Source organism: Spermophilus citellus (genome assembly GCF_964194105.1).
Source record: "Spermophilus citellus genome assembly, chromosome: 17".
NCBI classification, from domain to species: domain Eukaryota; kingdom Metazoa; phylum Chordata; class Mammalia; order Rodentia; family Sciuridae; genus Spermophilus; species Spermophilus citellus.
In genome coordinates this window covers 30,081,283-30,094,509 of record NC_138199.1, presented here as the reverse complement: position 1 = coordinate 30,094,509, position 13,227 = coordinate 30,081,283, and the positions used below count along the sequence as shown (strand labels likewise).

The 13,227-nt window shown below is 35.5% G+C and overlaps 1 protein-coding gene across 1 annotated transcript in view; it reads right to left on the bottom strand.

Annotated features, from left to right (window-relative positions):
* The window catches only part of BLMH (bleomycin hydrolase), a 46,494-nt gene that overhangs the window by 14,459 nt on the left and 18,808 nt on the right, over positions 1 to 13,227 (bottom strand). The window contains exons 7-11 of the mRNA XM_081271083.1: positions 11,246 to 11,401; positions 10,267 to 10,425; positions 10,083 to 10,150; positions 8,752 to 8,869; positions 3,866 to 3,935 (exon numbers count right to left, since the gene is read on the bottom strand). Coding sequence (XP_081127209.1) covers positions 3,866 to 3,935; positions 8,752 to 8,869; positions 10,083 to 10,150; positions 10,267 to 10,425; positions 11,246 to 11,401 — 571 coding nt within the window. The remainder of the gene's footprint in view (positions 1 to 3,865; positions 3,936 to 8,751; positions 8,870 to 10,082; positions 10,151 to 10,266; positions 10,426 to 11,245; positions 11,402 to 13,227) is intronic.

The following is a 13,227-nucleotide window of genomic DNA, read 5'->3' as shown; positions in this document are numbered from 1 at the left end:
GGTACGCCTGACTATGAATACTCTAATTTACCAACACAAATTAACCAAAATGCTATAGCAAGGCAAGAACTAAGTTCTCCTTTAATGTCCCTCCTGGTCAGAAAAATCTCTCATCATTTTGTGAAACAGATTATTTAACTTACATAAGTCTCTAGGCAGGAAAGGCCATAAGCATGACCAATGGGGATAACCAAGACAGAACTAGGCAGAGAGCAAGGGCAACTTTTTCAGGTATCTCCGCTCTATTTACCTCTAGCTTATATTATCAACATTGCTTTTTTCCAGAAATATCAATCTTACCAGGCAGAAACCCCAAAGAGAACAGTAACAAACTGTTAACAATGTTATCTACAGAAACAAAAATCCCAGCATGACAATCTTATGCCATGTCTCCTAAGAGAGGACAAACAGAGGTCCTCCTCAGCTGTGCCAGGCAATGCCCACCAGGATGACAGACATGAGGGCCCTGCTGGGGTAAACAAACATCACCAACAGAATAATACACTAGGCACTCTCCGAAGGTCAGGCCAAGTGTGCCAATTAAATTAGATCATGTTTTCCTTCCTTCCTTCCTTCCTTCCTGTTATATCAGAAAGAACATTACCAAGAAATACATGAGGATAATTTATTTTGGCTTTGAATGAACTATCCCTACCCCCAACCTCAGTTCAACTTTTTATCTTTTGGCTTTGCTCTGTATAATCTCAGGTATTTTTATCTTTTGGCTTTGCTCTGTATAATCTCAGGTATTTCAGTTATTTGAGAACAACAACAAAATTAATTTAATTTTTATTAGATCAATGCACATTTCACTAGGAAGGATTAGAGATGAAGTATATGGTCAAGACCCCGGTTCTCTCAACAGAAGAAGCAAAACTTGCATTGAGTAGGAGTAAAGAAGTATTGATAAGACAGGTGTGGTGGTGTATGTCTGTAATTATAGTGACTTGAGAAGCTAAGGCAGGAGATCGGCAAGATCAAGGCCACCCTCAGCAACTTAGCAAGACCTAAACAATTAAGCAAGACCCTGTCTCAAAGTAAAAAATAAAAAGAGCTCAGGATGTGCCTCAGTGGCCCTGGGTTCAATTCTCAGTACCAAATAAACAAACAAAAAAAGTGTAAAGAAAAAGAAAATCAACAAAGTCGCCCAGAATCATCTCTATTACAAAAAACACAGAGCACTTTCCTGACTTTATGAAAGTATTTATCTTCTCTTAAATAAGTATTACTACTATCTATAACCCAATGACTGTTAGAGATGGAAAATACCAAAAAAGCAACTGGACAGATCCAGGCTCATCTAAACAAGCCATAACTTTAGTCCATTTCCTAGATGCTTACCCCTACAAAAACAATCCCAATTATAGGTACCAAATCAGACCAGAGATGAGACAGGAGCTACAGAGGTTCATCTGGAGCAAGAGAAAAACAACTTTCCCTTGTATCTTATGTTTACTACAAGTAATCAAATCTTTCCAATTTAAGATAAGCATTCATTTCTCATTTTTTAACTACCATTAATTTACAGATATCACTAACTATGAGTTATTTTTAATTTTTTTTTTTTTGCTAAAGGTTTAGAATGCCTCTCTACCTAATACACCAATGTGTACTTGTCTCAAAATGAAATTCACCTTATATGAAATCACACTTTTAAAAATACTGCATTCTGGGGCTGAAGTTGTAGCTCAGTGGTGGAATGCTTGTCTTACATGCATGGAGCCCTGGGTTCTATACTCAACACCACATAAAAAAAATAAAAAATAAATAAATAAATACAAATAAAGATATTGTGCCTATCTACAACTAAAAAAAAATTAAATTTAAAAAATTTTTAAAAAAGAATGCTGCATTCTGGGCTGGGGTTGTAGTTCAGAGGTACAGCACTTGCCTCACACATGTGAATCTCTGTGTTCAATCCTCAGTACCACATAAAATAAATTCACATAATACATATAATGATACTGTGTCCATTTACAACTAAAAAATATTTTTAAAAATGCACCTCTAATTCATAATAGTGAATTTAATAAGCACCATTATAATCACAGAACAATTACAGAAGTCACCGAAGGGGTAAATGCAACTATTTGATGATGCTTAAGAGAAATGCATGAACAGCACTTATATTTGTTTACATAAACACTGAGCTGCTGAGTTTCACAGCAGCTCCCAGGGACAGTTAGCCAAAATCTACCAATGATCTTTTCATGGGGAGATGAAAAGATTTGGAATGACAGATTAAATGACCTTTAGATTTTGGCCATCATATCAGTGCTGTGCTGCTCAATAAGCACAATAAAGTCCTGTCAAGTTCACAACTCAGGCTAACAGGCTGTTCTAAGACAGCAGTTTCAAACACGAGCAACAGAAACCTCAACTGCTCACTTCCAACCACCCTCTTCCACCTTTAACCTTGAAATCTAGGGATCTGAAGAACATGGTTGGAAAATCACTATACTAAACACAGAGGAGAAAAACAGCAAAGCAGAGTTAAGATCTCTATTTTTATTTTTATTTTATTTTAAAGAAAATGTCTGGCTGATTTCTCTTGGGTAAGATACATGCTGGAGTTTGCTTCCAAGTGTCTGTGTATCTCACTTTTCTGGTTTCCCTACCCATTTCCTCCCAATCTTCTAATTAGTCTAGTAAACCGTGGTTAATGTGGCTTTCCCAGCTAGAATCCATCAACTAAGAATAAGAAATATGGACTCTGGGAAAGAGCTGGCTATAAAACACCATCAGTAAATAGCTCAAGTGAATACACTACTGTAGCTGCCACTTCGGGTTTGAAACCCTAAACACTAAAGCATAAAACCTCCTTTAAAAAGCTTTTATCTATTAAAAAAACAATCTTTAAAAGTAGATGCCCTAAACTGTTAATCAATAGTGATCTCTGAGTGGCCAGACTGTAAACCAAAAATTTTTTTTCCCATGGTATTAGGGATTAAACCCAGTGCCATTTTATTAATGAGCTACATTTCCACTTCTATTTTTTTGAGACAGATATGATATTACTAAGTTGCAGCAGTTGGCCTCAAATTTATGATCCTCCTGCCTCAGTCTCCTAAGTGGCTGAGATTATACACATGCACACTACCATGCCTGGCAAGATTTTTTTTTTAATTATTTATATTATATTTTAAAATTTTCTACAACTCATACATTACCTTTTTTGTTTAGCTTAGTTATTATACTTTATTTATGACTTCTACCACAGTTTTGATTTCTCAATATCAAAAAGTTGCAGACTGGGGCTGGGGCTGTAGCTCAGTGGTAGAACACCTGCCTTGCATGTATGAGGCACTGGGTTCGATCCTCCTCAGTATCACATAAATAAATAAAGATATTGTGCCCATAAAAAAAAATACATATTTTTTTAAAAAGTTGCATATGGTAGCTGAAGTGTTTTCTCTTCTTTATGCTTTACAAGTTTCAAGGAGTCCTAAAAAATGCCTGAAGAAAGTTTCCTGATAATCCCATTCTCCCACTTGAAGGCTTCTTCCTGAAGTGCTGGTGCAGTATATGAAAATGTACCAAATGCCATATGGCCAGCATCCTAGCAAAGGGCACTCAGCCTCCTCATCAGCCAAGGAGATTCTGTTACAAAGCAGTCTAGCACAGTCAGCATGTCTGGAACAAATGCTATTACAGACTGGTCTCAGAGTCAACCTGGGAGTTCAGCATGCCATCTTGGTCATAGGAACCCTGGGGCAAACCAGATCCTCTTATTTTTCTGTAGAATAGTTTAGCAAATGGGAGTAATTACCAAAAAATCTACTATACTACAGTAGCTTTACACCCAGATAGGTGGAGTAGAGCAGACCTCAATCACAGGAAGTGAGTATTTCAATATTACGCTCACCTTTGTGGCCATGGTCTTCACCCCATGAATTTTCCACTCTCCATTTCACAAATACACCATCCTGATCATCCTGTAAAAAAGCAGATGACAGTATAAAATCTGAAACTAGATTTCCCTTCCTAGGGATGGGGAGCGTCATGTAATTTTAGCTCTTTTGTGGCCACTCAGAATAAAACAGCCTGCTCTACACAGCTATAATGTACATGATCAGAGCCACATTTCTTGTACTATCACTAAAAGGATACTCCAATAGAGTAGAGTTTGAATCTCTTGGGATAAAAATACAATAAAACTAATAAGGCAATAAATACTATCTTCTCATTTATATTCTATTCTATACGGAAAATAAATGTAAAAATGCTGCTTGGCTAGGAAAATAAAAATTACTTTTATTAAAATACTATAAGCAATGAACACCATTTGAAGCCAAGGACTCTTGCTTTTAATCAATCAGAATTCCCTGAAAAGGCATCCCATTGCATTTATTTTAGAAAAATTCTAAGACTTGTTCAGAGTTTTTAAAAAAACAAAATAAACATATTCTCATCATAATACCTGATTTTCTATTTAGAGAAACCAAGTAATGATACTCTCTTAAGTGTGTTCTTTTACTGATTCAGTTATACATATATTGAATTTAATATAACAGAGATTGAATGGCAAGGCAGAAATAAAAAGATCATTTTCATAAACAAAACCCAGGTGGTTCTACTGTTATCCCTCTTCTATCTTTATTAATAAAATAAGCTCAATTTTCATCTTCTTAAAGGGACAGCGATACTCATCATAATAACTTATATTTATAGCTTTTATTATAATGACAGAGAAAAGGACAAAAGGAAGGCTCCATTTGGGAAAAGACTTTTCTCTGTCACGTTTACCCAGGACATTTGCTAATGTCAAAACAACTTAAATCTTCATAGCACAAGAAGAGTGCATTACCTCCTAATGATTTCTTCTGTCAACTCCCACTTGCATATCACTGCATGATGAGTCTTATCTACCTGGAATTTGGTTTCCTTTGGCTTTGCTGACCTGAACTCTCTACTCTTAGCAATTTTCTTAGATTTCATTATTTTCAGTCTCAGATTCAGCCAACAAAGAAACCCACAAGTTTTACACACTCTTATCAGTACACTAACAGCATTAAACTATACATTCTGAGGCTGGCATACTACATGTCTGTTTTGGCTTTTAATTTTACTCATTGTAGTCCATCTTCACTTTCCTTTTAAATATCACCATTAAAATCTATCTCATCTAGGGGCTGGAGTTGTGGCTCAGCAGTAGAGTGCTCGCCAGCACATGCAAGACGCTGGGTTCAATCCTCAGTACCACATAAAAATAAATAAAATAAAGGTATTGTGTCCAACTACAACTAAAAAAAATATTTTAAAAATCTATATCACCTAAAGTCGTTTATTTGTTATCATAAGTCTGAAAATGCTTATTATTCTTTACTTAGCCAATGAATTTTTATATGACCTAGATTAAGTTGTTCTTTGGATCTGCAAATCAAGAATGGTAATACCTGCACCTCCTACATAGGGATTCTATGAAATTAGAAACCAAGAAAGAATACTGCAGAAGTAAAGCTATTATTATGCATGAGATAAGTGCATTACTGTATTACTTTTGTTGTTGCACCAAGGATTGAAACCAAGTGCACTTTACCACTGATTTACATCCCTAGCCCTTTTTATTTTTTATTTTGAGTCAAGGTCTCGCCAAGTTGCTTAGCCCCAACTAAACTGCTAAGGCTGGCCTTAAACTTATGATCCTCCTGCCTCAGTTGGCAAAGTTGCTGGGATTATAGGCATGCACCACCATGCCTGCTATTAAAATGTATTTCAAATTAGTTTTAGTGGTCAAAACTTAGTGGGGGGACAAGAAATATTGCAATATAAAATTTCAGTTATCATATAAATTCTACTTTATACTACTAGTATGAACCATACCAAATAACAGAAATTTCAAAGAAAATGATGTGGAGTATTAATGATTTTTATTTCTGAATAAAAATATAAATAACAGGGATAGAAAATACAGAAAATTGAAATTATCTTGGAAATTAGAACAGGTTTCTTTGCCTTTTTAAAAAATATTTATTTTTTAGTTATAGGTGGACACAATATCTTTATTTTATTTTTAAAATAAAGTGCTGAGGATTGAACATAGTGCCTCATGCATGCTAGGAGAGTGGTCTACCTCTGAGACACACCCCCAGCCCCTCTTTGTCTTTTTAAAAATCAGCCCCCTATATAATGTAAAATTTTAACTTAAGGGACTTTTAAAAGTTTAATTACAAATCCACTGAATTTTATAATACAGCAGATTTGAACATAAATATGAAAAAATTATCTATAATAATTAATTCATGAAAAATTCCTCCCACTGTTTGCTTCTAATGCCAAAACGGCACCCTTATTTAAAATCCCTTTTGCTTGGCATGATGACACATGCCTTTAGTCCAAGCACTTGGGAGGCTAAGGCAGGAGGATTGCTTAAGCCCACGAGTTGAATCCAAGGTTTGAGATCAGCCTGGGCAACACAGTGAGACATCACCTCAAAAAACAAAAATAACAAACAAAACCCAAAAAGTTGGAATAAAATGGGGAAAAGCTAGTAAAAGACCTTCTAGTGGTGCACCCCTGTAATTCCAGCAATTTAGGAAGATGAGGCAAAAGGTCTTCAAGTTGGAGGGCAGTCTCTGCAACTCAGGGAGGCTCTAAGCAACTTAGCAAGATTTTGTCTCAAAATAAAAAATAAAGTCAGGCACAGATGTAATAGCACATGCCTGTAATTCCAGTGGCTTGGGAGGCTTGAGGCAGGAGGATTGTGAGTTCAAAGCCATAATTAGGGCCTCAGCAACTTAGGGAGGTCCTAAGCAACTCAGTGAGATCCTATCTCTAAATAAGAATATATAAAAGGGGGTTGGGATTGTAGCTCAGTGGTAGAGCACTAGCATGTGTGAAGCACTGGGTCTGATCCTTAGCACCAAATAAAAACAAACAAACAAACAAACAAACAAATAAATAAATAAATAAAGGTATTGCATCCGTCTACAACTAATAATAATAATTACTATAATAATAAAATGTGACCACCAAAAACATTTAAAAAAAGAATATAAAAAAGGGTTGGAGATGTGGCTCAGTGGTTCAGCACCCTTGGGTTCAATCCCTGGTACCAAAAGTAAATTAAAAAATTAATTAATTAATTAATTAAAATGCCTGGGTATGGTGGCACATTCCAGTAACTTTGGAAGCTGAGGCAGGAGGATCCCAAGTTCAAAGTCAGCCCCAGCAATTCAGTAAGACCCTAAGCAACTCAGGGAGACCCTGTCTCAAAATAAAAAATAAAAAGGGCTAGGGACATGACTTAGTGGTTAAGTACCCCTGGGTTCAATGCCCACTATCCTCCTCCCCCAAAGTAATGTAAAATAAAAAGGTATACCTCAGTGGTAAAGTATCCCTGGGTTCAATAATTTGTACTTTTTATTTTGTCTATTATTAAAATGTGAGAATTTTATGAAGTTGGGGTAATAAGATTTTCAAATCACCTTCTGTTCTTCTGAAATGATTTTTCATGATCTACAAAGATAATACCAATTATGCTCCCCACATTTTTCTGTTTCGTGGTATGAGAATATCACTAACCAGAGCTGAAAAGAATGTAATGATGAAGAGAACAGCTCCATGATCTCAACTTTCATATTTATTTGTTTTCAATATTTTTATTTTACATTTGTGTGGTGCTGAGGATCAAACCCAGTGCCTCATGCACGCTAGGTGAGCACTCTACCACTGAGCCACAACGCCAGCCCTTATATTTATTTATGAAAACTATAGGACAATTAGGAAATATCAGCACAGGATTTGCCTAATTAGTTCAAGATACTTTATAAATCATACTATGTGTAATCTCATGTAAAACTGAGACTATCTCAGAATTCTAATAGTTAAAACCCTATTTTGTACAAATATAATTAAGATTTCCTTAAGATCAGGTTTTAAATGGGAGAGAGTCAAGGATCTACATTCTATGAAGTCAGCAGGATACCGTTAAGTGAAATAACTGGAAGAGGTGGGAGGAAGTTACAGAGAGAAAACTCCATCCTACTCACAATTTTGCCTACAGATTACACAAAATAAATCAGAACTCTAGGTAGGCTAGAAGAATTAAAATAACTCAAAGATTAAACAAACAGTCCCTGGGTATAGGAGTAAAATATTGATTCTATAGCCTGAAAGTAAGGAGCTTATTTGTGAAAGATAAAATTTTGGTTGTTTTTTTCCAACACTGTATCCTAGAAATAGTAATATTACTATTCAAAATATTTCATAACAAATTTGAACTACTTTATTTGAAATTTGAACTCCAATTTTGAACTCCAATTTCCTCAAGATCTGCATAAATCCAGTAATATGCATGGAATCCACAAATTATTATTATTAACATCTTACCACAAGAAAAACTGACTAACAAATGCAAGGAAGATGTGAACACATTCAGGGGATATTCAGTGAGGCACTGGGTTAGTCTCAGCACTGCATATAAATAAATAATTTATAAAAATAAATCCTTATAAAAAGATCAGTTATCTTCTCCTAAGTTCCTCTGATGACCTTTCTTCACACCAAGACCTTTCAAAGTTACAGAAAAGCAGTTACTTTCTTACTCGCTACTGACCCAAATTCTGCTCTCATGGAAAGTTCCTATTTTTATTACAAACTCCAAGTGACACAGGTACAATGTCTTACTTGGAAGCTAACTTTTAACAGAAATCATATACACCATGAATGAAGCTCTGCTGGATAAGCAGTCTGCAAAAGAATGTGGCTCCATCTGTGCAAACACTGCAGTGGGCGTGCTGAGGGTCCTACCTTCTCTGAGAAAGCAGTGAAGGCCATGGCGTGGGTCATAAGTGACTCACCAAAAGCCAATCTCTCGGCTTTATTCATGTTCTTCAAGGAGACGCCAAACACTAACTCATGGTCATAGCTGTAAAAAGAATAATAGTATAAAATAAAGGTACTACAATGATGGCTTCCAACTATAAAAGGAATGAAATAGAAACCAAAGAGGCTCAACAACTCCAAACAAATACAGGATTATCAAGTTGTAGTTTTTCACAGAAAGTATGGCATATGCAAAATTTAGTCTCTCAAAAGGATTCTCTTCTTAATGTATCACAAGAGTATGAAGAAAAATATGCAATAATTAAAGATAAATTCCCAGTGCTGGGATTGTGACTCAGTGGTAGAGCACTTGCCTAGCATGTTTGAGACACTGGGTTAGAGTCTCAGCACCACATATAAATAAATAAAATAAAGGTCCACTGACAACTAAAAACTACCAAAAAAAAAAAAAGATAAATTCCCTATATCAAATGTTAACAAGATCAGTTTGTATTGTTATTTTGGCAAGAAAAAAATTTTTTTTTAAAGTAAAAAAAAAACTTTTGAAGAAACTTCTTAAAAAAGTGTTCTCTTTTGGGCTCACAGAACCACCCAGTTTATGAATTCATTTAAACAACTGTTGACTGTGAAATTTAAATAAATAATGCCAAATATATTGGAGACCGTTTTCAAAATTAAAACAAAACAAAACCTCATTAATTTTCTCTTTAAGTAATTTCTCTTGTTAACCCTCAAGATATTTACTCAACTTCCTTGTATCAATTACTTGTAAGTAATAACTCTAAAATGGTATATTTTAGCAGTCAAGGAATTTGTATGAGTTAGTCTGCAAATGAGCCTTCAATGTCATAAAGGACAGAAGAAATACTTTAAGGTATGTACATGAATTGCTCCTACTTGTCAAAAAGACAAAATACACAAAACATCAAAATAAGAAAAGCAGTTTAAAAAGGTACAATTAGCACCCAAGAGCTCATTACATTCCCAAGTGCACTGAGCAGATATACACAGTAATCAATTGTTCACTTTTTCTCAAAAGTCTTTCTTACATGAAATAACTTTTTAGAAAGACCAGTGGCTTCTGCTAAAATATGGTCTTGATTTCCTGGGATAGTCCAGTTAAGTGTATGAAGTTTCTGCTATGAGACCTCAAATGTACATGATGCAAAGAAAGAGACCTACCCTTAGAGTAACCTTAATCTTTGGATAACCTCAGCAGAGTCATTTTGTAACAAGAATGACTCCAATAGCAACAACCCACAAATAACTTTCTATTTTAAATTTCCTGCACTCACACATTCATGTCACTGAGGCCCAGCTTGCCATTGAAGTGTTTTCCAACATCACAGCCAAACCACACAGCCTAGAAATAAAAGAGGAAGAAAATAAGTCAAAATAGATCCTTTTTTCCTATTATACCAAAGTAGTAAAAGAAGGCATTTTAACTCCAATGTGGAAGACAAAAAATACAATACCAACCTCTCCATCTTTGATGGAAGCAGCAACCATCTTTTTCAAGAAGTCAATAGGCTGGTTGTTATATAGAGTTTTTCTCCCTCCAACCATATTGCTTAAGTAGTCTACTGTGTAGAGTTTGTTGTACTTGTGCTGGGGCCGTGGGTCATTCACGAAACATATCTTTTGAGATCAAGAACACGTTGATTAGAGCACAAAACCAAGAACGTAAAGCAACATAAATCTCTTCTTTTGACTCATGTGTGCATCAAGTTCATCACCTCTACTTATAAGAATAAGTACTACAGTCACACTGTAGAAGAGAAACAAAAGAATGGTAAAATACATGTGAGAAAAGTCCTTATATATTCTAATTAGTGTGAGGGACACATTTGGGAGCTGCATCTCCTAGTTTTTCCTATTGGCAATTACTGCCCCAAAACTAATTTTGAAAAACCATATGCACTGGAGTCCATCACTCTAAGGTCCCTGCTTTCCAGTTATAAGGCAGGCTCAATACTCAGCAATGTTATTTGCTTGGAAAAAGGCAAAGAAGGCAAAAAAGCAAGGAGGTTCTGTTAAGTCATGTTACTAGGCAGATCAAGAAGACAGGAAGGGACAATTGCTCCTCCAACAAGGAAGTTCCCATAGGGGCTTGCAGTATGGAGATGCTCTGAATCCATAAGAAACAGCCAATGCACTTTCCTTTTGTCTTTGCCTCTGAGAAAGACTCCCAGCCCAAATCAGGGGAGCATGTGAGAGTTAAACTGCTGAACTACAGTCAAAAAAGTCTTTGAAGATGAACACCGGGGAAAGGTGAGAGACTGTAGCATGACCGACTTTATTAGGCACGTATAATACTTCAGAGGAAGGGAAATAAAAAGTTTATTTAGTATCTAGTTTGATGACCATGCATGTTTACTCGAGAATCTTATAAGCTTTCTTTATAGTCAACAGGCATTTGAAAGTAAATAGTCAGTGGCTGCCAGTGCCAGCATCCAACCTTATCTTCCATATTGAAGAGCGGCTTGACATGTTCTCTGTAAAACTCCAAGGGTGTTATGGGGCCAATCTTGTGATAATTTTTATCTTTGTCTCGATACTCCCAGGTGAATGTCTCTGGTGGATTACCCAAACAGATGCACACCACACGGAATATCTGGAAGAGGGATGGAGAATGAATGAGCAATGGCTATGAGGAAGTGTTTTTTTAACCTAAGAGGAAGAACTTTTTAACCTTTTCATTTTTCTCTAGCCTGGAAAACATGAGAAATTGGCTAAATTCAAGTCAGAAATTTCCCAGAAATCTAATACTGCTCCAAAATTTGTTAAGTTGATGTTCTGGATTTGATATCAGCCAACATGTAAGTTCTCAAATAAACACTCTGAACAATGTAATTTTGAAATGTTAATATTTAGAACTTAGTACTTGCCCTGTAAATTAAACTTCCTTAGCTAAGAAACTGCCCACCATTGATACCCAATAGGATCTCAGTAGTTCTTCTACTGATTAATTTAAGTGACAAGATAATTTATAATGGATTTCCTTCTCTTTATGCATTGAGGCTTTCCTCTGATTGTGACTTTTTTGCCCTAAGAAACTTAACAAGACCCTGTCTCAAACAAAAAACAAAAACTAAAATTTTGGGGATATGACTCAGTAGTTAAGCACCTCTGGGTTCAATCCCTGCTACCAAAAAAAAAGTAGTAGTATGATGATGTTTCATCTTTCAACCAAGGTAGTAAATATTATCCCCATTTTACAGATAAGAAAACTAAGGTTCAGGGACATAAATAACTTTCCTGAAGTCACAAAGCCAATAAATGGCAGAATTAAGATTTGAACTTTAGGTTGGATTTCAATGCTGTTTCCAAAAAAAAAAAAAAAAAAAAAAATTAAATAAATTTACCACTTACTATAATTTTCTGGGCTTCATACAACTTATCTCCTATAAAAGAATATAAACATCTTAAGAATAAGGACCCATCATGGATATTTTGTGTTCCTTTTAGCATCTAGCACAGTGCTATGTATATGACCTGGATGAAATAAGCAAATCTGGGGGCTGGGGTTGTGGCTCAGCAGTAGAGTGCTCACCTATCATGTACAAGGCCCTATCATGTGAGGCACTGGGTTTGATCCTCAGCACCACATTAAAAAAATAAAATAAAATAAAGGTATTGTGTTCAACTACAACTAAAACAAACAAACAAACAAACAAACAAAAAAAAAACCCAGCAGGTCTGGTTCATTCTCTACATATAATGATAAATAATTTTAGAAGCATCACTTGCTTCAAGTCACTTCCCTATTGAAAACTCCCATAATACTTTTCCATTGTCTCCCACAAATCCAAACTCCATGACTTAATTTCTTACATTTTTCCTTCAATGTATATTTAGTAATTATGTAAAGTGCACTAATCTTAAGTGTACAGCTCAATTTGATTTAAAAAAAAATTTTTTAGTTGTTGTTAGACATTTTATTTATTTTTATGTGGTGCTGAGGATCAAACCCAGTGCCTCACACATGCTAGGCAAGTGCTCTACCACTGAGCTACAACCCCAGCCCTCAATTCAACTTTAATGTACATATATACCCTATAACCATCATTCAAATCAATATATGGAACAGATAGGAAAGGGCTTCTTGGTTCCTTTGCAATAAATAATCCACAACCTTCCCCAAAACCCCATTTTGATTTCTATAACCATGGATCAGGTTTTCCCTCAGTACTGGAAATTGAACATAGGTATACTGTATATCTCCAGCTTTTTTTTTTTTTTTTTTTTAAACAGGGTCTCACTAAGTTCCCCAGGATGGGCAAATAGCAGCTGAGATTACAGGCACCACTATGCCCAGCTAACCATGGATCAGTTTTACATATTCTTTAACTTTGTATACATGAATCACAGAGCATATAGTCTCTTTGGTGTCTGGCTTCAATTGGTTGGCTGACATATCTGTGATATTCACTCAACATT